Below are 23870 nucleotides of genomic sequence, written 5' to 3'. Positions count from 1 at the left end.
CGCTGGTAATGCTGTAGTGTGTGTTACAATGTAGTGTGTGGCACTGTAGCGCGTGATGCTGTAGCACCGTGTGATGATGTTGCTAGCGTTGTAACGCCATAGCGAGTGTGACTCTGTAGCACGTGTGACACTGTGGCATGTGGCTATGTCGCTAGGTTTGTGACTTTGTGTGACATTCTAGTGCGTGTGACGCTGGTAATGATGCAGCACGTGTGACGCTGTAGCGCATGTAACGCTGATATGCATGTGATGTTGTAGCATGTGTGACGCTGTGCATGTGATGCTGCTGCAAGTGTGACGCTGTAGTGCGTGTGACGCTGTGCATGTGTGCCGCTGTCTCTTGGGTTGTGTAACGCTGGTGACACTTTATTGCATGTGCCGCTGGTGATGCTGTAGCATGTGTGTGCCCCTGTTTCTAGGGTTGTGTGACGCTGTTGACGCTGTGGTACATGTGATGCTGTAGTGCGTGTAATGCTGTAAAGCGTTTGATGCTGGTGACGCTGTAGTGCGTGTGTGCTGCTGTGTCTAGAGTTGTGTAACACTGGTGATGCTGTAGTTCGTGTGACGTTGTAGTGAGTTTGATGCTGTAGTGCGTGTGATGCTGTAGTGCATTTGATGCTGGTGATGCTGTAGCGTGTGTGTGCCACCGTCTCTAGGATTGTGTGACGCTGGTGACACTGTATTGCATGTGCCACTGGTGATGCTGTAGCATGCGTGTGCCGCTATCTTTAGGGTTGTGCCACGGGGCTCCACTCCCCCGCGGGGCAGGGGCAGCCGTCGCAAGCGGCGCCGCGCATCCCACCGGGGGTCCCAGCGGGGCTCCCAGCGGGGGTCACAACGGGGCTCTCAGCGGGGCTCCCAGCAGGGATCCCAACGGGGGTCTCATCGGGGATCTCAGCGAGCCTCCCGACCTGGTGGCTCCCGCTCTGTCTCGGGCTCCCGATCCGGCTCCGGGTCACGCTTCAGCTCCGCCTCCCGATCAGGCTCCGGCTCTCGCTCCCGCTCATATCCCCCGGCGCGGAATATAGCGCGGGAATCGCGGGAGAGCCGCACGCGTAGCCGGAGTCGAAACCGGAGTAGGAGTCGAACCCGGAGCCGGAGTCGGAACCGGAGCCGAAGTCAAAGCCGGGCACGCTCTCCCACGGCGACGAATGCCAGCAAAACGAGGTGCGGGGAACTCTCTGATCAGTCGTTGGTGACGATGGCGGTGGTGGTGGGGCTTGTGTGTGTGGTGGTGGGGGTGGGTGTGATGCTCGATTGTCGACAGTCAGTTTAACATGGCACGTCAGCAGCGCGACATGTCGCTCGGGAAATATACTGGATCACATCTTTCACATCCGCCAAATGCCGTAACTCTGAACGACGCTGTTATCGATGACATGGGGTATTTTCGGATCACAGTTATCGTGATGTGCAAGGCAGCATTACAAATATTCGCCCACCTGTCACAACGATATCGTACAGAGAGACTGAAGAGAGACTGGAAACGACTGGACCCATGATGCTTTCTATCTGAGGATCCAGTCGTCATCAGCATGTCTAAATCCTGCTTCGACGGTCGATTCGACTGCTGTTCTCGATGAACTCGTGCCCATCCCGAACAACGTGCACAAAGAGAACAGGGAAAGTATGCCACAGTAACCAGCTGTCACCAGAGGCGATTGCTGCGAATCAGAAACAGAGAGGAGGTGGCTGGGAGCGTCTTTGGGAAGAAAACTGGTTTCGAGAGGGTCAGACTCCTCGCTTACAGAGCCATTGCCTGCAGATCTGCCAACCTACTCGTTTTTTAGTCTTCTGGCAGATTTTTCTTCACTCTGCTCTGTGGCACGTCATGAAGGGTTCTGCTGCACTTCCAACCACCCCATCAACTTAGTCAACCCGGCAGTCTGTGCAGAGCACTTGCGGCGTTCTTCACCAATGAAATAGCGACAATCGATATGGCGGTTTCTAACTTGGAAGGCAACCCATTCTCTCCTGGCCTGCTGTCTGAATTTGAATGGCCTGGAAGCCAATGAAAAACTCGAGATACTCTGGTACCAACTCGCGTCGATGTTCAGCGCACGGCTGCCAAAATTAAGACATCCGCCGCTTGACCGCATCCACGTGTCGATTCTCAAATCGAGCTCAAAGGGTGCTGATTGTCCACCCAGCAAACGTTTTCATTCAGCAGGGGTCTGTTTACCCAGACCGGTTCAAATGGCACAGGTAACAACCCGCTCGTGAAAAAAAGTTTGCTTCAGCCAATAGTGACCCCGTAAACTATCATTTACTGTCAGAATAGCTTATTTCATTTTACAGATATTACTCATTAACCCCATTCATTCAATCCATTCATCATCATTTACTGTCATTATTCATTCAATCCATCATCATTTACTTTCATCAGTCACGCATCATTGTCACAGATTCGCCCCCCCCCCCCTTTCGTCTCTTGCGTTCACCTCATCTCCACCATTGCATTCACAACACATTGTACCATTGTAAATTCATTGTAAGGCGCCTTGATTTAAGGCGCTATATGAATTCCATTAAGAAGATCACATCCCTCCGTTTCCCCCTGCCCGCCGTGTGTTCTTTCCATGTTTGTATTTTGACCTCCCGAATCCTCTTCATAAATCCCCCCCCACTCCATCTAACCTATAATCCCCTCTCTAAATTCAGGCCACGTTAAGCTATCAACTTGGTTTTGAACTTCCCGATTGCCTGTGGTGTCACGCATGCCATGTCCACAACGTTGGCTGAGCATCTTCGTCGCCAGTGGTGGTGGTGCAATCCTCTGCATCTAATGTCCTCTCCCCTCCTGGTCCCACAGGTCGCCCTCCTCCCCCGGCCGACGGAGTTCAACGCGACGGGACCCAGCCCCTCGCGCAGGGGGACCCTATAATAGGTACCCTGACACCCCTCTGACCCCCTGCCCCCCTCTCACTCCCTGCCCTCTGACCCCCTCTGACCCCCTCTACCCCTGACCCCTTAACCCCTCCATGCAACCCCCTCCCCCACGTGTGACGCCCCGCCACGTGTGACCGCCCTCGTGTGACTCTCCATGTAACCGCCCCCATGTGACAACCCCCCCTCCCCCCGTGTAACCTCCCCCCACCCCACCCCAGGCAGCTAGGTGGTGACCGCGAACGACAGCAGCAGCCACCGCCGCCACCGCCACAGCCGGGCGGGGAGCGCCACCGGCGCCAGAGGAGGGGAGGCAGCTTCTCACCACTCCGCAAGCGGCGCAGAGACTCCCCCAGCCACCTGGAGCCCCGCAGGATCACCAGGTGCAGCTCACTACACTATACACTACACTACTACACACTGCACTATGCACTACACAAAAATACTACTACTATACACTACCATATACTACACTGTACACTACACTATATACTACAGGACTATACACTAACTATATACTACACTACAAAACGCTATACACGACACTACTAAAAACTATAGACTACACTACTATACACTTCGCTCTACAGTACACTACTAATCAGGAGGAAAGAGGAGGAAAGCTGCTGAATGCAGACTTGTATAGGGTGTAGTTCTAGGGTCATAAACGAACTGGGCAGAGCTAGTGATGTTAATATGAAAAATGTGCATGTTAATGTAAGATCGGAGAACGGCATCCGCAACGAGTGCACGTGTAGCTATGTTAATGTGAGAGATTAGCATGTTAATGTAAGATCGCAGAGCCACCGCGACGTAGAGGTCGGCATCCGTAGGTGGCCACGTTGGCGCGAGAAATTCTAAATGTTAATGTGAAATTGGAGAGCCGAAACCACGGGGGAAAAGAAAAAAAGATACATTGGAAGGTGGCAGGAAGGGAACATCACAGCCTTCCAATGAATGCTAAGTTTGTACCTATCTTCTCGGTTGAAATTGTGTCTGTGTCTGTATATATGGATGGCTTCATGAACGGATCTTTGTTGATAGCCAGTGGATTTGCAACTCAATTTCGTGTGAGCCCACCGCATTAAAACAATGATCAGCCACTGCCAAGGTATTGGTCCTACAGTGTTTCAGATCTGCCTTATATTCACGAACATGGTTCGAGACATGTCGCTTAGTTAGTGTATAGTATTTACTATCCACTACACTACTATACACTACACTCATATACACTACTATGCACTATACACTACTATAAACTACACTACTGTATGCTACACTACTACACCAATACCAATATACACCATTTGCCGCTAAGTGACGGTGACGTCACCAAGGCGCTTGTGCCAGGTCAGGTGCACCTTGAGGCCAGCTGAAGTGTCAAAGGTTCGCTGACAGGAGGTTACAGGACAGGCCCTGCAGGTACCATGGTTGACTAACTGAGATGACTGGCAGATGCACCAGATGTACCCTTTATTATACCAACTTGCTGTTTTTTAGCTGCCCAATTATTGTTGTGAGCATTGCTCCTCTGCCCTCCGTTATTGCTGGAGGGTGACTGCCTCCAACTCTCCAGTAGCATCCTTAACGGGCCTCCTCTAACAGAGGCCGATCTTGACACTCCTGGTACTAGTTATTGGCAAGTCCACTCAGCTCCATATCCTCTCTTTCCACATCACTCCATCTCTTCTCTAGCCCGTGTCATGCCCTAGCCCCCTCTATCAGAGTGGACAAAAGCTGTTTGAGTATGTGGTGGCTGGGCATGCAGGCTATATGACCCAGCCAACGCAGCCTTCCATGCCAGAGGAGCTCGCTGATGGTACTGTGCCCAGATCTTTCAAAGATTTGTGAGCTCCTCGCACAATCCAGCCAGGTTAAACCCAGGATAGATCGCAGACAGGCCAGCCTAAATTATTATAACCTGCGAAGATGTTCCATTCGGGTGGTCTACATTTCGCAAGCATAGTTTTGGAGGGGCTGATGGTAATGCCCGCGTCTTAGCAGCGCCTCCAACTCCTTCTTTGAGTGAGCAGCAATCACCAGATCATCAACATACATAACATGGTTGACCAATAGAGAACCATCTCCTCGACCGCACCTGGGTATTGATCATCCTCCCATTGTACCTGTACCAGATGGAGATTCCTCCATTACAGCCATGCAAAGCTTCTCAAACTACATTGTTGAAAAAGATGTGAAATAATGTAGGCACCAGAGGACATCCCTGTTGCACCCCAAGGTGAACAGGGAATGGCTCTGACTCCTGGCCACGTAGTTTACCCAGGCTTCTTCACATTTATGAAGGTCCTTACTGATCCTTAACAGAGAGTTAGGGACTCCAAAAGCACGAAAAACAACCCCGAGCCTATGCCTATTGATGGTATCATAGGCCTTGACCCGGTCAATAAAGCAAAGATGTAGGTCATAGGTTTTTTCGGTAAAGTCACGTAGAAAGTAAAATAAAATAAAAACAAAAATCACGACGTTTCGGAGGCAACACAAGTCTCCGTCATCAGGTGGGACCGTCACAGCCAGATTAGCTGTATCAAGTGAGGCAATGATTCAAGATGTAATCCCTTAAAAGCGAGTTGAGGGGGGAGGGAGAGGGAGGGGGGAGCTCATCAGACTATGGTAGCCAATGAAAGGAACGTATCGGGAGGGAGGGGGGGCGAGGCCAAAAAGGGTGGGCGATGGACGTGGAAGCGCTTGTGCGCAAGCGGCCAATTACTGCACATGCCAACACAATGGAGCGATTGTGCGCAAGCGGCCAGCCACTGCACCCGCCAACACAATGGGCAGAGAGGAGGAGGGGAGGTCTAATACACATGATAGACAAAAGAACGAAAATGATGATGGGTACAAACTTAGGGGGAGCTCATCAGACTATGGTAGCCAATGAATGGAACGTATCGGGAGGGAGGGGGGGGCGGGGGGGGGGCGAGGCCAAAAGGGTGGGCGACGGACGTGGTAGCGCTTGTGCGCAAGCGGCCAATTACTGCACACGCCAACACAATGGAGAGAGAGGGGGAGGGGGGGTCTGATACACATGATAGACAAAAGAACGAAAATGCCAATGTTTATACCAATGCTGGCTGAACAATGAAGAGAGTACTGTTAAAATAACTGGGGATGTTAACACTCGGTAAAGTACAGTAAAATAGTGCCTGTCAGATAAGATGGTCCAAAAAATTTGTGATTAAGTCTTTTTTGCGTGGTTGATAACATCTTTCCAATGATACCTAAGTTTGTACCCATCATCACGGTTGAAATTATGTCTGTGTTTGTATATTTGTATGGCTTCGTGTACAAACCTTTGATGGTAGCCGGGAGGTTTGCAGAGAACCTTGGTCTCGGAAAAGACAATTTCATGAGAGCCCACCGAGTTGTAGCAATGATCGGCCACGGCAGAAGAATCAGTTCTGCCGTGTTTCAGATCTGACTTGTGCTCGCGGACACGATCAGAAACATGACGTTTCGTTTCTCCAATGTAGCAATCACCACAAATGCAACTCAATTTGTAGACTCCAGGATACTGTAAGTCAGGAACGACATCCTTCACAGATGGAATCAGATCACGGATTTTATGCACTGTACTGAATCGGACTTGGATCTTATGTTTGTTTAGAATTTTGGAGATCTTTTTGGTGACGCCAGCTATGTATGGTAACTCGGTGGGCTCTCATGAAATTGTCTTTTCCGAGACCAAGGTTCTCTGCAAACCTCCCGGCTACCATCAAAGGTTTGTACACGAAGCCATACAAATATACAAACACAGACATAATTTCAACCGTGATGATGGGTACAAACTTAGTAATCATTGGAAAAATGTTATCAACCACGCAAAAAAGACTTAATCACAAATTTTTTGGACCATCTTATCTGACAGGCACTATTTTACTGTACTTTACCGAGTGTTAACATCCCCAGTTATTTTAACAGTACTCTCTTCATTGTTCAGCCAGCATTGGTATAAACATGGGCATTTTCGTTCTTTTGTCTATCATGTGTATCAGACCCCCCCTCCCCCTCTCTCTCCATTGTGTTGGCGTGTGCAGTAATTGGCCGCTTGCGCACAAGCGCTTCCACGTCCGTCGCCCACCCTTTTGGCCTCGCCCCCCCCCCCGCCCCCCCTTCCCTCCCGATACGTTCCATTCATTGGCTACCATAGTCTGATGAGCTCCCCCTAAGTTTGTACCCATCATCATTTTCGTTCTTTTGTCTATCATGTGTATTAGACCTCCCCTCCTCCTCTCTGCCCATTGTGTTGGCGGGTGCAGTGGCTGGCCGCTTGCGCACAATCGCTCCATTGTGTTGGCATGTGCAGTAATTAGCCGCTTGCGCACAAGCGCTTCCACGTCCATCGCCCACCCTTTTTGGCCTCGCCCTCCCTCCCGATACGTTCCTTTCATTGGCTACCATAGTCTGATGAGCTCCCCCCTCCCTCTCCCTCCCCCCTCAACTCGCTTTTAAGGGATTACATCTTGAATCATTGCCTCACTTGATACAGCTAATCTGGCTGTGACGGTCCCACCTGATGACGGAGACTTGTGTTGCCTCCGAAACGTCGTGATTTTTGTTTTTATTTTATTTTACTTTCTACGTGACTTTACCGAAAAAACCTAAGAAGATGATTCCTTGCAGTCACGAAAGCTTCAAATCTAGAATTAATGTAGGTTATATTGGAATTTCCTACACCTCTGCTGTAGCAGACGGACAGAAAATATGGCATATGTACAGGACCGCCCTGGCCTGAAACCACATTGGGGCTACGCAAGCCTCTCCTCAGCTTGCTTGGAAAGTGATAACTGAATAATTATTGCCAAGATATTTCCCGGCACACTGAGAAGAGAGATGCCCTCTTAGGGCATCCTTCCAATCCTGCAGAACCCGTTCAGTGGTCCACACCGTAATTATCATGTCATATAGGGTAGCCTGCACACAAAAAAACATCCATCCTCAGCAGTTTGCTTGGGAGATCATCTCTGTCTGGTGCTTTTCCTGGTTTCAGACTCTGGATTTTCTTCTGTACTTTCTCAACAGATGGCACTTCAGCCAGCCACTCACAGGAAGTGACTACTTCTACCAATATTTGAGGCATGGCAGCTGCAAAAGTGTCATCCCCTCTTTGCCCCATGATTTTTTTTCTGGGCCGAGGGATTTCCCTTCTCCCAAGGCCTCACAGGATTGTTCAGCAAATCTGCAAACCTGTTCCTGGGGGTTGCAGATTAGATCACCTTTCTTTCCCCGTAGAATTGTGATAGGTGCTGCACTGCAAGTTACATTTTTAATGGGATATACAAGGTATTTGTGATCATGGGCTACTGAGGCAGACTCCATATTCTCAGCAAATTGTGACCATCACTTATCCTTGTAGCACCGCACAGCTTTCCAAACCTCTGAGCGAAGGCTGCGGTAAGCCTCCTCATTCTCTGACGTGAGATGCTATAGACGATGGGAGTGGGTCTGTCAGTTTTTGTCAGGTTCCTAGAATACCTTTTCTGTCAGCCAAGGTTTTTACTGGGTAGGTTTAGACAGCACACGCAAAGCAGCCATTGCAGCTGCATGAGAGACAGTCCCAAACCTCACCCATTTCCCCTCAGTATCAGGAGGAGTGGGGGACGATGCCCACCCCAGCTGCAAGCAATGATTAAATCCTCACTTGCAACTTTGATCAGCTAGCTGAGACCAAGCCAGTATGGGCTTGAATGGGGTCCTAGATGGACACCCACAACTGGAGTGGAAGAATGGCAGACACATCTTACAGATGACAAACCGATGGTCAGTGGGAATATCAGCTCTACGGTAGGTCCTGGTGTCAATGACATGAGTCTTCATCCAATGTTCTGTCACTATATAGTCCAACAGATGTTCTTGCTTGGACCCAGCATGCATCCATGATGTTGTATGGATGCACCGATGCCAGAACAGCGTGTTGGTAATTATAAGCCCTACCGTTATTATGAGCTGAACTGGCCCATGTCTCCAAATCACTCGAGTCCAAATGCTAGCGTCATGACCAACTCTGGCATTAAAGTCACCTCTGGTTGATGAGGAGGCAAACCCACAGTAGCCTTGGGCTTACAGCTTCCTATACCTCATCACCAGACTCCCACACTCACTTCATTATTTTGTTCAGAAGGATAGCCACTCTCTGTTTCTTAGCAGTCTCCAGCTCAGAGTCGAGGACTGTCTACCCCTCATGGTGATTGGAGCCAGATCCAGTCCACCAGACCCCCTGAATGCCGCAGAGATCCAGGTGCTACCGGTCCAGCTACCGATAGAGGAGTGGCAGCCTCACCTCCGCAGTGAGGGTTCGAACATTCCACGTGGCTACTCCCCAGTGTTTTTTTGCCGTTTGTGGAGGTACCCCGAGGGTGCCGGGTCCAGTCTCCTGGCTCCGACAAATGAGGTTTGGCCAGGAGACAACATAGACGCCTGTCCACTTGGGGCCTCCGGCACAAACTTAGTTCGATTTTTTTGCACGTGTCTTTACGGTGGTTAAATTGATAAGCGGAAGGGTTAGTAACCCCTTGCACCTGTCCAGAGCTCCCAATGGCCGCTGTGGTGGCTATGAGTGCCATGAGGGGTATAGCCAATTGGAATTGGCCTTCCCCTCACCCCAGGTATTGCTCACCAGTGTTACCATCCGGCACCACGAAGAAGAAAGGGGGTGTTTTTTGTCGAACACTCATCCCCCCATTCACCCACCAACTCCCTCACACACCCACACACTTACCCACCCACTCACACACACACTCACACTCACTCACCCCTTCTCTGTTCGTTCCCGCTTGAACCAGTGCCCGCAAGCGACCGGTTCCCTACTACCGCCCAAGTCCTCCCAGCACCTCCTCATCCTCCTCTTCGTCCTCCTCCTCATCTCCCTCTTCCTCAACCTCGTCACGGAGGAGTAGTCGGCACGGCAACCGCAGCAGGAACAGCAGCAGCAGCGGCAGCCGTGGTAACCGCAGCGGCAGAAGCAGCCAAACCCCGGCACGGAACACCCGCCGCAAAACCCGGCAGCGCCGCCACCGCCACCGAGGAGAGCATAGCAGCAGTAGGGGTGGAAGCAGCGGTAGCAGCAGCAGGGGGAGCAGCAGGGGCAGCAGCAGGGGCAGTAGCAGGGGCAGCAGTATCAGCAGCAGGAGGAGGAGGAGCAGCCTGACGTCGAGAAGCGAGTGGAGCGGAACGACGAAGTCATGGAGCCGGAGCCACGACCGGAGCCGGAGCCGGATCCGGACCAGCAGCCGGGAGTCCTACAACAGCAGTGGGAGTGGCATAGGTCGCCGGAGCTGGAGCCGGCCAAGGAGCCGGAGCGGTGGGAGCGACGGAGGGGTTGGGAAAACCCGGGCTGGAGCCAGGAAGCGCCGACCCGGAGCGGCCAAAACAAAACGACACCCTGGGTCAGGAAAAGGCCGAGGACGCAAAACCCGGGCTGGATCGAGCCCCAGCCCCAGCGCGAGCCCCGGCCTTAGTCGGAGCCGGAGCCGCAGCAGCAGGCGAGGGTCTCGGTCTGGAGCGACCGGAACACGCAGTAGGAGCGGAAGCCTGGCCGGCGGTGTCGGTGGCAGCGGTGGCGGTGGTGGCAGTGGTGGCAGAGGAAAGACCCGAGCCGGAGCCAGAAGGAGCAGCCGGAGCTGGAGCTGGGAGTCAGAGGGCAGTGCCACTGCCGGCGAGGCTCAGCCCCGGCCTGGGAACGAGCGGTTGCACCGTTGAGGAAGAGAGGTTCACGATGGCCGGTGGGGTGGTGTGGGAGGAGACATGGAGGGGAGAAGGCTGCTATGGATTGGCTGCTCCCCCAGAAGGTGGTGAGTGAGGGGGGGAGAGATGGAGGGAAGGAGGCTGCTGTGTATTGTCCACTCCCCTAGAGGTTGTGGTGGGGGGGGCAGTAGCGAACAAGTGAGTGGGTGGTCTGTTACAGTGGAAGCGTCGTTACACGGTGGGAGGGGATGGGGTGGTTGGCGGGGTGGAATCTTCACTCAGTAGCCAGGAGACCTGGCCCAAGTGAAACCAGTCCTGGTCTCAAATCCGAGACATTTAGGTCCCAAATCAATGATGTTGAGGCATGGCTTCAAGTCACTGATCCTGAGGTTTCCTGGTCTCAAATCCTAGACATTGAGGTCTCAAAGTCAATGATGTTGAGGCCTGGATTCAAGTCACTGATCCTGAGGTTTCCTGGTCTCAAATGCTAGACATTGAGGTCTCAAAGTGAATGATGTTGAGGCCTGGCTTCAAGTCACTGATCCTGATGTTTCCTGGTCTCAAAGCCTAGACACTCAGTTTTTAAGTCAATGATGTTGAGGCATGGCTTCAAGTCACTGATCCTCAGGTTTCCTGGTCTCAAATCCTAGGCATTGAGGTCGCAAGTCAATGATGTCGAGGCCTGGCTTCAAGTCACTGATCCTGACACCCGGTCTCGAACTCAAGGCACTGAACCTTATCAATATTTATTGTTATTTATGTATGGTATATTTACTTATTTATTGCTTCAGGTTACCTTGTAAAAGGGTTGGTCTGATATTTTTGCACAAAGTGTGTGTTGGTTATGCACAGCTCTGGTTAATGTATAATTCGTGTTGCGTTTACGTTTGTGTGTGTGTCTATTAAATGTGTGGGGAGCGGTGGCACAGCAGTTAGCGCACTGCTGCACACCTACGACACCAGAGTTCGAGTTCCATTCCCGCTCACGGCCACCACCAACACCGTTAGTGACGATTATCTGAACAACCGGCCTTAGGTTGACTCAGCCTCAAATGAGTAACCTGGTGCGGTGGTGGGTAAGTAAACATCGCCACGGGGGGAGACAATAGCGGCCGGGCGTGGCGTTGGCCACCCACCCTCTTCGCGTGCTCTGCCGGCCTTCGTTGGTGCTGCTTGTGAACAGCACTTGCCCCCAACGGTCTGTTACAGGCTACACGGGGGGATCTATGTCTTTGTTGTCCTATTAATTTGAGTGAGTGTGTGTGTGTGTATTTATGTGCGTGGGGAGTAGTGGCGCAGCGATTGGCGTGCTGCGTTGCGTCAACCCATGGGCAAAGGCCCAAATTCGATTCCCACTCATGGCCCTACATCATCAAGGGACAGCGAATATTTGAAGTTGGGATCCCCTGGGCCTCCCCTAGGTCGGCTCAGCCATAAAAAAACATCAGCACTGTGGGGGAGAGACAAAGGCAGCTGAGGCGTGATTTCTGGTCACACCATTATAGGGGCACTTGCCCCAACAAGCCTTTTGAAGGCTACATGGTATCTTTTTTTGCGTATGAACACGTGTGTGCAAATACGTGTGTCTGTGTGTGAGTTTACATGCATGTGAATAAGAGCTAATGTGTGTGAGGTGGACAGTGATTGGACAGAGACCGGCAAACTCCACCCGGTTTTTGTTGTTGACGTTTTTGCATCGCTGACCTATCGACATATTTATTGACCTATTTATCGATTGCTTCTGATTGCCAGCTTCACCGTTGTGGTTGCTATATATATACGTACGTCCGTACGCGCGCGCTCGGATATTTATTCTCGCAATGGGAGGGGGGAATTTGTCCCGTGTAGCAGTAGATATAGCCTAGCTGAGCATCCTACCGGGGGGAGGGGGAGCAATGGTACGAGGGGAGGGATTGGGGAGTGGTTTGGGTGAATGGGTGATTAACGTCACAAAGCTACCTAGCTAGTGGGTGGGGCTAATCAATTCGTGGTCCAGTGGGCAGGGCTGGTGGCTGAGTGGGCGGGGCTAGTGGTCGAGTTGGCGGGCTTAACGATTGACTGAGCAAGGGCTAGCCGTTGAATGGGCGGAGCTGGTGGCCCCAATGTTACTGCATGAATTGAACAAATCTCCCCGGGGGAGCTCAGATAATTAGTTAATTGTTTTTTATGGTCTTCGGGGGGGGGGGGGGAAATGAACAAAAAAATGCAGGTTGCTTGCTCACGCAAACCACGTGACCAAGTAGGCGGATTTTTACGGGTGTACTTTGGAAATGTGCGCGTATACTAGTACATGGGTGCACTCTGTAAACGTGCATGAAGACGTCTACATGGATGCACTGTATAAACGTGCACGTATACTTGTACGTGGTACATGGGTGCACTCTGCAAATGTGGATGTAGACTTTTACATGGGTGCACTCTGTAAATGTGTATGTATGCTTATATTACATGGGTGCACTGTAAATGCACTTGTAGATTTCTACATAGGTGCACTCTGTACAAGTGTACTTATACTTGTACATGGGTGCACTCTGTAAACGTGCACATATACTTGTACATGGGTGCACTCTGTAAACGTGCACGTATACTTGTACATGGGTGCATTCTGTAAACGTACATGTAGACTTCTACATAGGTGCACTTTGTAAAAGAGAATCGAACAAAGTTGCATGCAACCTATGCCATTGGTTGAAGGCAACTGGATCAGCGACCCACAGACTCACGACACAGAGACCCATATAATCACCACAGAGATACCCACATACTCACTCCACAGAGACCCACAGACTCACCACAGAATCCCACAGATTAACCACACGGAGATTAATCACATGGAGACCCACAGACTCACCACACAGATACCCACAGACTCACAATACAGAGACCCACAGACTAACCACACAGACACATAGACTCACCACACAGAGACGCATAAACTCACCGCACAGAGACCCACAGACTCATCACACAGATACCCACAGACTCACTCCACAAAGACCCACGGAATCCCACAGACTCACTACACAGAGACCCAGAGACTAATCACATGGAGACCCACACACTCCCCACACAGAGACCCACATACTCACCACACAAAGACCCACAGACTCATCACACTGAGCGTATTAAACTAATATTCTAAGCCCAATAACCAATGACGTATATAGACACCCATAGAGTGTGTGAGCATATGGGTTTATGCGTGGGTCTACGGGTCTCTGCATTTAGTCTATGGATGTCTAGGTTTAGTCTGTGGGTCTCTGTATGATGACTACCATGGGTCTCTGTGCGTAGAGTCTGTGGGTCTCTAGCGGGAGGCTACAGTGTGGACGCGTAGATCAAACTGATTCCTAAAAGCTCAAGTTTTTCCCATGTGTACATACATAGCACGTTTGTTTTCGCCTAGTCGACACCCCGAGGGGCAGCTGCCCCTGTGCATTAGTCTACCGCCAGTAGGTGGGTGATGTTGCTGTGTGGTCCTATAGCTCAGGGACACCCCCAGTGGCAGCTATCCCTGTGCATTAGTCTGCTGGGAGTAAGAGGGCGATGATTGCTAATAGTTGGCCCTATAGCCTAGGGGTAACCCCAGTGGCAGAGATCCCTGTTCGTTCATCTACTGCCAGTAGTAGTGCTATGATTGTTGCTGTGTGGACCTACAGCCTAGGGACACCCCCAACAGCAGCTGTCCCTGTGCAATTAGTCCGCTTTGTTGTCCCTGTGCACTGTCCAAATCCGCTGTCTTGTTTACGATTGACCGCCAGCTAAACATCGGACTCGCAATGCGGGAATACAACGGCCAGCTCCTCTGGATCGTAACCCATCACTTTCCCGCTTTCCCCTCTCCCTCCTCGCCCCCTAAACCACCCCCCTCCTCTTTCCAAATGGAGCGATCGCGGTCTTCAACGGAGTGACTCGTCGATCCGAGTCTCTGCGTGCCCTTCAGTTATTCAATGCAGGAGCTGATGATGATGACCATGAAATAAAGACGCGTGGGGAACGCCACCGTGGTTCGGCCTGGTTTCCCCCCCTCCTCCCCAGCAAAAACTCGACAAGTCCTTCAGCTCCCCCATTCATCCACATCTCCCTTCTTCATCCACAGCTCCCTTCTTCGTCCACAGCTCCCTCTTTCATCCACAGTTCCCTTCATTCCCAGCTCCCTTCTTCATCCACAGCTCCCTTTTTCATCCGTAGGTCCCTCCTTTAATCCACAGCTCTCTCTTTCGTCCAAAGCTCCCTCCTTCCCCAGCTCCCATATTCATCAACAACTCCATTCTTCATCCACATTTTCCTCTTTCATCCACAGCTCCCTCCTTTACCCACAGCTCCCTCCATCCACAGCTCCGTTCTTCATCCACATCCAGCTTACATTTTTCATCCCACGATGCATCTTTTGCTCCTTTTCTCCTTGTATTTAATACATGCTTTCCATCTTCTTCTCTTCACTGGAAACAAAATCCCCCTCCACACATTACAGCAGTCACCTCCGCCCACTCAGATGTTTCCGCTCCTCACTCAAAAACTCACTTATTGCTACTCTTTTGTTCTTTCGGTAAAGTCACGTAGGTATAGAATAAAATAAATTAAATCACGAAGTTTCGGGCGCAACACAAGCATTCATCATCAGGCGGGACAACCACAGCAAGAAACAATTGTTGAAGTGGGTGAAATAAAGACGCGTGTGGAACGCCACTTCAGCAATTGTTTCTTGCTGTGGTTGTCCCACCTGATGACGGACGCTTGTGTTGCGCCAGAAACGTCGTGATTTAATTTATTTTATTTTATACCTACGTGACTTTACCGAAAGAACCAAAGAGTATGGATGCCTGCAGTCACAAAAACTTCAAATCACTTATTGTTCCCTCCTAGGTTCACCCCCAACCATTAATCTCTCCCTCATAACCACCCATGTTACTGTTCACCTCTTCTTATTCTCATTACAATGGCTATCACTCATTCACCCCATTCATTCGATCGTCATCACAATTTAACCGTCATCAATTTCACTTTCACCAAATCCACGCATCATTACAGATTCACTCGCCGCCACCATTGATTGCTTCCTCTAGTCGATGCTTTTCACCTCATCTCCGCCATTGCATTTGTAGAGATTGTACCACAACCGACGATACCTACCTGATGTGGTAGACAAGGTGCAACATGGACAGTTGGGAAGTGCAAAACAAGCCCTCTCCGATTGGTAACTTAAATGGGCCTGGAAGGCGATTGTTTAGAGGCAGGAGAAATTGAAGGCAATGAATGCAGAAATACAAAATTGGAAAAACAGGGGAAACGGAGGGATGTTTGACAAAGAGGTCAGTTTGGATTGGTTAATGAAGTGGAAAGGAGATTGGCTGGAGGGAAAGTGGAAGGTCGAAGAACCGTCGAGAAAGGAGCTTGAGGGATATAAGTGAAGGGAGAAACGGGAGAGAGCTCGTGCCTGAAGAAATAAAGTCCTACTACTATGTGTCGGGTGTCACTAAAATTCACACACACACACGCGTGTTGTACCATTTTAAAATATCCGTGAACGTGCTTTGGTTATGGCACTGTATGAATTCTGTTAAGATAAGGCGAGGAGGGGTCCTGCCTGGGTACTGGTCTGGTGGTGGAGGGCATTGGTGTGAGTTTATGGACAGTGTTAAGTCAGTGGGTAGTGTTGAGTCTATGGTGCAGTGTTGACTCTGTGGGGCAGTGTTGAGTCTATGGGTGGAAGTGTTGAGTCTATGGTGCAGTGTTAAATCGATGGTACAGTGTTGAGTCTATGGTGCAGTGTTAAGTCGATGGGCAGTGTTGAGTCTATGGTGCACTACTGAGGCTATGGGAACTGTGGAGTCTATGAGCATTCTTGATTTGAAGCTGTCGTTACTGCAGGAATCCATACTTTTTTGTTCTTTCGGTAAAGTGACGTAGGTAGAAAATTTCAATTAAATACAAATAATATATCACGACGTTTCGATCGCAACACAAGCGGTCATCCTCAGGCGAAACAAATAATCCAGCAGTGGAACAGCGAGAGAGCTGTTGTAACAGTTGTAACAGCTCTCTCGCTGTGTTCTTCCTGGTTCAGCAGTTCTACTGCTGGATTATTTTTTCCGCCTGAGGACGACCGCTTTTGTTGCGATCGAAACATCGTGATGTATTATTTTGATTTGATTTTTCTTCGAGCAGTTTTGAGTTAATGGTGCAGTGTTGAGTATATTGGCAGTTTTGAGTTGATGGTGCAGTGTTGAATCCAGGGGTAGCAGTATTGAGTCTATGGTGCAGTGTTGAGTATGTGGGCAGTGTTGAGTCTATGGACAGTGTTGAGTCTATGGTGCAGTGAGTGGGTGAGTGAGAGAAATATGGACACAGTCCCCATCATTAGTGAGCTACTCCAGCAGGCGAGGTGGCTGTGTTGGCTGGGACACATAGCAGCCTGCATCCACAGCATGCCCAAGCAGCTTATGTTTGATAGCTAAACGGTCATGACATGGGCTGGAGAAGATATGGCTGATTGGTAAGTGTGTGGGTGAGTGAGTACGTGAGTAGCACGGGCTGAAGAAGAGATGGAGCTGATGCGGTACTGGAGGATATGGAACTGATTGGACTTGCATATTGTGAGGGTTGTTCTTTTTTATTAATATGGGAAATAGAGGAGTTTGGATCCATTTTATCTGCGATGCAATTTTGCTCAATGGTGGAGGGCACCAATGCGGACTATTAAACCTGCTTTAATGGTGGCATAAAGATGGACACTAACTCAACCCTCATCCTGTGGGCCCACCATCCTCAGTACGAATGGTGAGGGGCGGGTGCGATGCCAGTATGGCATGGGAAGGGATGGTCTCAGACAGATTGGACCTTGACAATGGACACTCGCTGTTGGGACATTGAATTTCACGTCACTTGGGGGGAAGGAGCCAGAGCCGGTAGAGGAGGTGAAAAGGTACTGACTAGATATAGTCGGTCTCACCTCCACATACAGTACTGGCATTGGAACCAAACTTCTCGATCGGCGGTGGTCTCTCTCCTATTCCAGAGTAACCCCAGGTGAGATGCTTTGGGCGGGTATGGGGATACTCACAAGCCTCTGGATGGTGCTGTTCAGTTGGGATTTGTCCCAGTGAATGAGAGGGTCGCCTCAATGACACTTCGGATCTCAGAAAGAAAAACTGACTGTTTGTGCTTATGCACCAAACAGCAGTTCAGAGTATGCGGCCTTCTTGGAAATGGTGGGTGCAGTGCTCGATAGAGTGCCACCTACCGACTCCATATTCTTAATGGGCGACTTCAATGCTCACGTGGGAAACAACGGATATACCTGGAGAGGAATGATTGGGAGGAATGGCCCTCCTGATCTTAACCCAAATGGTGAGATGTTATTGGAATTCTGCGCTAGTCATGGAATGTCAATAACAAACACGATGTTCGAACACAAAGATGATCATACGTGTACTTGATACCAGAGCACCTTGGACAAAAGGTCAAGGATTTATTTTATAGTTGTTTCATCAGACCTAAGGCTATAGGTTCTGAACCCAGAGGGGTAGAGCTGTCAACTGATCACCACTAGGTGGTAAGTTGAATCTGAAGCTTGGGATATCGACCAGATAGACGTGCAAGGCCCAAACGAATAGTGTGGGTTTTCTGGGAACATTTGGCGGAAGACCCAGTGGAGAAAGATTTCAACTTCCACCTCAGGGAAAACTTCTCCTGCACTCTAAGGTAGGTCGTGGACATTGAGTCCAAGTTGACAATATTCAGGACTTTGATTGTCGATTCAGTTGCGAAAGCTGTGGCCTGAAGGCAATTGGTGCCTGTCATGGCGGACCCGCTAGTAGGACGCCAGTGGTGAGGGAAGTTATCACGTTGAAGAAGGATGATTTCTGAGCACTGGAAACAGCTGGGGGATCGAATCCATCACGGTTGCTAAAGTCGAGTGGCTTCGTAGCAGCAAAGCTGCAGGGGTGGACGAGATCCACCCAGAGTTGTTTAAAGTTCTGGACAGTATAGGAATGTGTTGGTTAACGTGCTTCTTCAGTGTTGCATGGAAGGCGGGTACAGTACCTCAGAATTGGCAAACTGGGGTCGTGGTTCCCATTTTTAAGAAAGGGGACCAGAGGGTGTGCTTCAACTACAGAAGGATCACACTCCTCTGTGTCCCAGGTAAAGCCTATGCCAGAATGTTGGAGAGGAGGCTGTGACCAGTTGTCAAGCCTCCGATTCAGGAGGAGCAATGCGGATTCTTTCAGGGTCGTAAAAAAATGGACCAGCTCTTTTTCGTTTCTCAGATATATGAGGGGTCATGGGGGTATGCTTCTCCAGTCTACTTTTGCTTTGTAGACTTGGATAAGGCATATGACGGTGTTCCCTGATATGTCTTGTGGGAGGTATTGTGGGAGTATAATGTGCCAGTGCCGCTTTTGTGTGCTGTCATATCCCTCTCTTCCCGGAGTGAGAGCTGTGTTCTTTTTCTTGGTGTTAAATCAGGACAAGATATAAAGCGCAGCCGAGTTATGGAGATTATCCAGTATGGAGGCATGGAGGTGGCATTCTGGTGTTTTGCAGATGACGTTGGCCTATTTGCCTCGTCAGTCTGTGATCTCCGGCGTGCACTTGAACAGTTTGATGCCGAGTGTGAAGCGGCTGGGATGAGGATCAGCTACTCCAAATTTGAGGTCATGGTCCATTCCCGGGAGACGGTGGATTGTGCTCTCCAGGTGAGAGGGAAACAGCTGCCCTTAATGGAGGAGTATAAGTATATCGCGGTCTTTTTCACAAGTGATGGTAAATGGGAGCGGGAGATCGGCTGGTGGATTGGTGCAGCTTCTGCAGTGATGCGCGCGCTGTGCCTTTCTATGGTAGTGAAGCAGGAGCTGAGTTCTCGATCAAAGCTCACGGGTAACAGATTTATCTATGTTCCCACCATCATCTATGGTCATGAGCTTTGGGTAATGATCGAAAGGATGAGATCCCGGGTACAAGGGGCTAAAATCAAGTTTCTCCGCAGGGTTGCTGGGTTCACTCTCCGTGATCGGATGAAGAGCTCGGTAATCCGGATTGAGAGGAGCTAATTGAGGTGGTTCGGGCACTGTGTAAGGATGCCCCCTGATAAACTCCCCCTGGAACTCTACTGGGCCTGTCCGACTGGGCTAAGACCCCGGGGCTGGCCCCGGATATGCTGGCAGAACTATGTCGCTTGGTTGGCCGAGGAATGCCTGGGAACTCCCCAGGAAGAGCGAGAGTATGTTGCCAGGGAAAGGAAGGTGTCTTCTTCTTTCGTATGGCATTGTGAAAAGCAACAGTTTTTATTGTTTCTTAATGATCGTCATAAATGAATGCAATGGTTCATCATTCACCACCGAGTGATGGTGTATTTATTTTTGGCTGCGAGAGCGGAGGTGCGTATCCAGAACGGTTTCCTGAATATGACTCTTGGGTGTGTCGGTTCCTTCAGATCTTGATGGAGCGGCAGGGTGAAGTTTTTCATGACCTTGTTGTACTCCCGTGTCGTCACAACATCTCGTCGGATGTTGGGCGGAGCGATATTTGCCAGCACAGGAAGCCAGGGAGTGGAGTAGACTTTAGGGAACCACTGATGATACGAAGGGCGTGGTTAATTTCGGCGTCGACAAGGATCGTGTGAGGGCTTGCACCCGACACTAGGTCACAGTACTCCGCAGTGGAGTGAACAAAGGCCTGCGTCGATATCTTCAATGTGCTGGTACCGCTTCCCCAGGTTGTTCCTGCAAGTTTCTTATTAATATTCACTCGTGCTTTCGTTTTACCTTTAGCTTGTTTAAGGTGATGGTGCGAGTTAGGCATCCGATCCAGCCTAACTTCTAGATTCCGAGGGTGTTCATCATGCCTTGGCTTCGCCCTGCAGAAGTTAACGTTAAATGTTTTCTAAGCTTGTCTGTTGTTCAGGTGCAAGGTAGAGATGACGCTCTTCGATAGGTTAGGCTTAAGGCACCAGTTCCTCCAGAGTCTTCAGGTCATTTTTGAGGACTGCCTCAGTGTCCTCCATTTTCCGTGTTTGAGTTGCGAATGCAAGATCATCCGCATATGTGAATTTATGGCAAGATGTTGCTGGAATGTCGTTAGTATAGAGATTGAACAGCGCTGGTGCCAGAACTGATCTCTGTGGGAGTCTGTTGTTCAATCTTCGTGGGCTGCTGGCAGCTTCACCACGGTGGCCGGTGAACCATCGGTTGCTCAGCATTTTGGTAATTAGTCTAATTGTCGGGCAGTAAGGCACGGCTTTTGCAAGCTTCAGCAGGAGTCCCATCCGCCATACGGTATCGTAAGCTGAAGAGAGGTCGATGAAAGCTGTTTCTGTTTTGAGCTTGCATTCGAAACTGTCTTCGATGTGCCTTGTTTGACCAGTTCTAAATCCTGATTGTTCGTGGGGAAATAGTTCCTCAAGGGTGGGCATCAGCCTTTTCAGCAGAAGCCGCTCCATTAGTTTATAGTAGGTGCTGTGTAGAGAGATAGGGTGGTTGTTTTGAGCATCTGATGCGTCCTTGCATGGTTTCAGAATAGCTATTATCCTTGCCTCTTTCCACTCCTTCAGAATGATGACTGTGGAATGGATGTCAGTTAAGAATGTGGCTCGCCAGTTTTTTTGTTCTTGGTCCCAAGTTCTTTATGAATTCTGGATAAATATCGTCAATACCTGAGGTTTTCCCGCATTTCAACTGGGCAATACCGGCATCTTCTTCCTCCACTGAGAACAGACGGGAGAATTCAGAGGTTGCTTGGCAGTTATCTATTGTGCAATAAAGTTATTTGTAGACTTGCCGTCTTATGTTTTTGTCGATCGAAGGTCGTGAATTGTTGATAAGTTTCCTAGCAATCTCATCAGGATTGACTTGTGGAGGTTTGTAGGCTGGTGTCGCGGCTGCTCCCATCAACCTCAGGAGGCGCTAGGCTTTCCAGCTCGATTTTGCTAAATCAAGTGCCTTCACTGTTTCGTGCTACCTTTCTCATAGTTAAGGGACTTCCACTTCTCAACACGCTGCCTGCAGCCATCACCACGAGTCAACAGCAGAAGCGGATTGAGAAACGAACAAACAATAACAGCGGGTAGTAATATGGGGTTTCCCCTTTTTTCTGTCATCAAAACTGACACCTTTTGCAAATAATCATGTTTACATTAACCACAATACTTGCAGTCAAATGCAAACAAAAACAATACTCATTTGATTTGTGTTGAAGGCGAACGATACGGTAATCTATTCCTCTCGACGAGCTCTACACGATGAGCCAATCAAAGTTTTATTTATGATGTGGGGAACGATAGTGTAGTGGTTAGCGCGCTGTGCTACAAGCCCGCGACCCGAGTTCGATTCCCGCTCACGGCCAACACCAGTGACGATTCTCTGAACCGGTCCTGGGCCTCCCCTAGGTCGACTCAGCCTCAAATGAGTACCTGGTGCGGTGTATAAACATCGCCACTAGGGAGACAAAGGCGGTCGGGCGTGGTGCTGGCCACCCACCCCCTCGTGTACCGTTGCGGCCTTCATAGATGCTCGCTAACAGCACTTGCCCCTACATTCTGCATAAGGCTATATGGGGGATCTTTGTCTTTGACTGTGTATGAGTGAGTGTGTGAGTGAGAAGATGAGTGTTTGAGTGATTGTGGGTGTGTGATTGAGTGTGTAAGGGAGGAGATACATGTGCGTGAATTAGTGTGTGACTGTGTGTATGAAGCTTGTGCCGGAGACCCTGGGGAGACAGGCATTTATGCTGTCTCCTGGCCAACCCCGATTTGGCAGAGCGAGGAGACTGAATCCTTACACTCGGCGTTCCTTCAGAAACAGCAAAAAGCCATTGCGGGTGGCCACGTAGAATTTTAGAATGCTCACTGAGGAGGAGAGGCTGCCATGCCTCTGTCAGGAGCTCAACCAGTATCGCCTGGATCTCTACGGTATGTAGGAGGTCTGGTTGACTGGCTCTGGCTCCTGCAACCATGAGGGGTGGACATTCCTCTTCTCAGGGCAGGAGATTGCCAAACAACATGGAGTAGCTCTTCTTCTGAACAAAATAATGAAGGGGGTGTGGGCGCGTGGCAGTGAGATGTGGGAAGCTGTAAGCTCCAGGCTACTGTGGGCTAACCTTCCCATCAACCAGAGGTGATGAGTTGTGATCATGGTTACTTATGTTTCCACTGAAGATAAATATCAGTGGAGAGATACAGGCAATGCCAATGAGTCAGAATCCTTTCATGACCACTTGTCGCAAGGGCTAGCTAAAGTGACTGCTTGGAATAGTCATCCTGTCGGGTGACTTTAATGCCCAAGTGGGTCATGATGCTGGCCGAGAGTGATTGGAAGGCATGAGCCAGATCAGCCCAATAACAACGGTAGGAGGCTGCTAGACGTTTGTGTACAGCCCATTGGCTTGGAATTAGCAACACGTTGTTCCGGCATTGGCACTTCTATACACCATCATGTATGCATGCCGGGTCCCAACAAGAACATCTGCTGGACTATATAGTGAGGAAATAGCGGATTTGGGCCCATGTCCTTGACACCAGGACCTACTGTGGAGCTGATCTGCCCACTGACCATCGGATTGTCATATGTAAGATGCGCATGCCATTATTCCACTCCAGTGGTGGGTGTACATTCATGACCTCATTCAAACCCACAGCGGCCTGGTAGAAAGCTAGATGATTAAAGTTGCAAGTGAGAATTTCACCATCCCGTGCAGCTGGAGTTGGCATTGTCCCCCACTCCTCCCGATGCCGAGGGGAAATGGGCGAGGTTTAGGACTGTGCCTCATGCAGCTGCAATGGCTGCTTTGGGTGCACGGTCCAAACTTCCCCAGAGACCTTGGCTGACAGAGGAGGTGTTCCGGCTGGCTGAGAAAAAGCGACAGGCCCACACTCGCCGTCTACAGGATCCCATGTCAGAGAATAAGGAGGATTCGCTTGGAGGTTTGGAGAGCCGTGCGGCGCTGCAAGGATGGGCAGTCATCAGGGGTTGTTGAGGAGATTGAGTCTCAAATCACTCTTCATATCCATCAAAAAAGTAACTTGCATGGCCACACCTATAAGCATCATTATGGGAAAGAAAGGTGATCCAATCTCCGACCCCCAAGAACAGGTTTGCAGATTTGCTGCGCATTTATTGGGGGAGGGGAAATCCCTCAGACTGGAAAATATCATGGGACAAAGTTGGGTGATACTTCTAAGGCTTGCGGTGCCTCAACTATTGGAAGAACTAGTGAGTGGCTGCCTGAGATGGCATCTGTTGAGAAAGTATATAAGGCGATCCAGAGTCGGAGACCAGGAAAGGCGC

At 50.0% G+C, this 23870-nt stretch overlaps 1 protein-coding gene across 2 annotated transcripts in view; it reads left to right on the top strand.

Annotated features, from left to right (window-relative positions):
* Nucleotides 1–12774, top strand: part of LOC144953623 (uncharacterized) — a 64945-nt gene extending 52171 nt beyond the window's left edge. For both annotated transcript variants that reach the window (XM_078884212.1, XM_078884211.1), the window contains 4 exons: nucleotides 733–1167; nucleotides 2813–2887; nucleotides 3108–3269; nucleotides 9687–12774. In XM_078884212.1, the coding sequence (XP_078740338.1) occupies nucleotides 733–1167; nucleotides 2813–2887; nucleotides 3108–3269; nucleotides 9687–10602 (1588 nt within the window). In that variant the 3' untranslated portion in view covers nucleotides 10603–12774. The remainder of the gene's footprint in view (nucleotides 1–732; nucleotides 1168–2812; nucleotides 2888–3107; nucleotides 3270–9686) is intronic.
* The last annotated feature ends 11096 nt before the right edge of the window (nucleotides 12775–23870 follow it).

Source organism: Lampetra fluviatilis, chromosome 79, assembly GCF_964198595.1.
Source record: "Lampetra fluviatilis chromosome 79, kcLamFluv1.1, whole genome shotgun sequence".
Lineage (NCBI taxonomy): Eukaryota > Metazoa > Chordata > Hyperoartia > Petromyzontiformes > Petromyzontidae > Lampetra > Lampetra fluviatilis.
This window is presented reverse-complemented; position numbering and strand designations above follow the sequence as displayed.